At 34.0% G+C, this 3,591-nt stretch overlaps 1 protein-coding gene across 2 annotated transcripts in view; it reads right to left on the bottom strand.

Annotated features, from left to right (window-relative positions):
- LOC106872181 (membrane-associated guanylate kinase, WW and PDZ domain-containing protein 1) overlaps positions 1–3,591 on the bottom strand; it is a 709,375-nt gene that overhangs the window by 425,525 nt on the left and 280,259 nt on the right. For both annotated transcript variants that reach the window (XM_052966880.1, XM_052966879.1), the window contains exon 6: positions 717–836. In XM_052966880.1, the coding sequence (XP_052822840.1) occupies positions 717–836 (120 nt within the window). The remainder of the gene's footprint in view (positions 1–716; positions 837–3,591) is intronic.

The following is a 3,591-nucleotide window of genomic DNA, read 5'->3' as shown; positions in this document are numbered from 1 at the left end:
ATATGTATATATATAGGTATGTGTTGTGTGTATATATATATATATATAATAATAATATATATTATTTTATATATATATTTTATTATTTTATTGATTATTACTTTGTATTTTATTATAGTTCTTTTTAATGTATTTACTTATTAAATTTTTCTATATGTGACTGTGGATTTTCATGGATGAGTTCATGAACTTTGGTTATTTTCTCTAAATTATATGTATATATATATACACACACACATATGTATATATATGTGTGTGCATATACATATATATATATATATATATATATATATATATATATATATATATATATATATATATATATATATGTATGTATTGTGGCACTCCATCGGTTATGATGACGAGGGTTTCAGTTGATCCACTCAACGGAACAGCCTGCTCATGAAATTAACGTGTGCTGATAGAGAAAGAGCTGGTTTGTATTTATTCTTTTATTTGTTCCAGCCATGAAGCTGCTGTCATGCTGGAGCACCAATGACTTTGATGTTTCAGCCAGGTAAGCCACTGTCAGACAGTCCAACAATAGCTTAGCTGGTTGAAACTTTCAACAACGTTCTTGTATATAACAGTAATAAGTTTGTACTCTCTATAAAAGTACAGAGAAACTCATCAGATTAATGTAAAGTTGTTTTTATTATAAATGAACATAAAAACAAACAATATATAAGAATAAATAAACTTCATTTCAAACTCACCATCAAATATTCCACTTTCTAATAGACTGCCATTTTTCTCAAGGGTCACAAATTCTTCAGCAGTAAGAAATGTATAATGAACTCCGTTAATTTCTCCTGGTCGAGGGCAACGTGTGGTACCTGAAGATAATTTGAAAATCAAAGTTACAGTTTTAGGATAAACACTAAATCAGTGGATTAGGAAAAGAAAATATATTTTTTAAAAACATTACATAAAGAATATGAAATAATAATAATACTAGCAACAATCATCATCGTTGTTTAAGATCCATTTTCCATGCTGCCATGGGTTGGATGGTTTGATAGGGGCTGGCTAACTGGAAAGCTGTCCAGACTCCAATTGTCTGTTGTCACATGGTTTTTACAGGTGCCTTTGTTAATGCTAAACACTTTACAGAGTAATACAGTTCTATATTTAAAAGATGAGGAATTATGTACATTATTTACATATGCTCACACTTGGAGAGAAAATAATGATAATGATAATAATAATAATAATTATGGAAAATGAAGAAGGTGAAAATAGTGCCAATTATTGATGGGTCCACGGAAACAGTATCAGAAGGCATCAAGAGGAATATAAAGGAAACTGGAATAGAGTGCCCAGTAGAACTGTTACAAAAGGTTTGCCTCCTTGGCACGGGAAGAATAATCAGGAAAGTATTAGATAGCTGAAAAGAACGGATAGCATGGTGCTGTAGGCTGCAGGTAGCAAGCTCGTTACGCATGCAAGACTCCAGGAGCTCCAACAAAACTTGTGATAAAGAGAAAATGATAACAACAATAATAATAATAATAGGTGCACTCAGCGCAACATCCAAAATGCTACCAAAAAAGTCTGAAAGGGCAATGTAAAAGTGATACCAGTGGTGATCAATGTGCTGGGTTCAATCCCATTGAAACTTCAAGACTTCTTAAGGCAACTGGAAATCCCATGCAAGATTGATGTCTTGCAAAAAGCAGCCTTATTGGGGACAGTGCACATCTTAAGGAAAGTATTATCTGTTTGAGGCCCTTGTTGTGAATTGACAGATAACTAAAGACTCCAGTGCATTTTTACCAACACTGTGTTATGAAGGAATAATAATAATATACATTTTAAAAAGAAATATTTGTAATATGTAATACCTTTACAAAAACCTACGAAAAAAAAAAAAGGGCCACAAGGTGGCAGAGTCATTGGTGTAGCAAACAAAATGCTTAGCCACATTTCTTCCAGCTCTTTACATTCTGGGTTCAAATTCTGCCAAGGTCAACTTTACCTTTCATCCTTTTGGGGTCAATTAAATGAGTACTAGTTGACCATTGGGGTCAATGTAATCAACTAATCCCTCCCACTATAATAACTGGCTTTGTGCAAAATTTTGAAAGAAATATCTTTACAAAAGAAAATGCTAGATTGCAACTATATGATGTCAGATATGTCTCATAAATTAATCTGGATATGTAAAGAGAAATTCTTGTTTAAGATTTGAATGCAGTGGCACATCTGACAAACTCAACAGGCAAATGTAAGTCACCAACACTCTAGCCTGAAGACAATAATTTTGGCAACTAGGACAACCAAATCACTTTAAAATTTCCCTCATTTAGATTCAACCAAAAGACAGCCATTTTACAGAAGAATTTAATAGTATTTCTAAACTATACAACCTTATTTGTGACAATCAGATATTTATTCTGAGGAGGGTGTCATTAAACAACTGACATTCCATTAATGGTAACAGCAGTTCCTTAATCTAAGAGTTTAGGGCAATTTTTTCCTACCTCCTACCTTTTTACTGAACACCTACAATATAAGGATACTTATGTTCCCCCGTGTATACCCTTATGTAATGCAGATAGTAGCTGTCATTAAAATCAAAATTTACATACTGTTCACTGCCCTCTTCATGACTCTTAGCATTCCCCCTTAAAAGGAGATTTAGCTCCTCTTGGAACCCACTGGTTTAGATTTTAAGCTTTCTTCATTGCTTTACTTAATATTTTTCTTTTTACCAATTTTATTTAAAAAAATGACTAAATAAGGTTTTGTTTCCATGTGAAGCTCTCAAAAGAGACTGCCTCAAAAATTAAAAGGGCTGTCAAGAAGGAAAAGATTTAAAGAGAAATGGCTACTGATTGAACACTAACCAAATCTTCATTTAATCAATGTTTCTTTATTTTGGCACTCAATGTATGCAGAGAGGACACTTCAAGACACTTCCATCTTGTTCACATTCAGATTTTACCCATTCTTTATATTTCACTCTCCCATATACTCTCACGACCTCTTGGGGCCTGTCCCCATGCACTTCTACTCACCTCTTATCTTGAGGGCTTACTCTGACATCTCACTACCGTTATTTTTATTGCTTTCTACCTCCACCTTTCTTCTAAAATATGAGAGAAGCCATGTAGCTTCTCTGCAGCAAGAAACCTCTTCTGTTTTGATCCCTTCTCTCATGCTTTAACCTCTCACCTCTTAGCATAAAACCCCCATCTTTATTTTAGCACCACTCTGTCGAAGGGGGTCTTAGTCACACAAGCTGTGTAGTGACCTCACTAGTGCTGGTGCCATGAAAAAACACCAAGTAAACCTCGTAAAGCAATTGGTATGAGGAAGGGTGTCCAGCTATAGAAAAACATTGGAACACTGTTCTTAGTCCTGTTGGATTTGGTCAAACCGTCTTACACATACCAGCATGGAACATGAACGTTAAATGATGATGATGATGATGATGATGATATTCAAATGCAGATTTTTTTCATGTTTGCAAAACGAATCTTGAGATTAGGCACTGATGTCTACAGAGGTTAAGCCATGGTTTTAGAAAGCATCAGAATCATTCCACAATTATAACTGAATGAAAAATTCTACAAGGAAAAAGGACGG

The sequence above is a fragment of the Octopus bimaculoides genome, chromosome 4, assembly GCF_001194135.2.
Source record: "Octopus bimaculoides isolate UCB-OBI-ISO-001 chromosome 4, ASM119413v2, whole genome shotgun sequence".
In the NCBI taxonomy this organism is placed as follows: domain Eukaryota; kingdom Metazoa; phylum Mollusca; class Cephalopoda; order Octopoda; family Octopodidae; genus Octopus; species Octopus bimaculoides.
The sequence above is the reverse complement of the archived record's forward strand: the minus strand, read 5'-3'. Positions and strand labels throughout refer to the sequence as shown.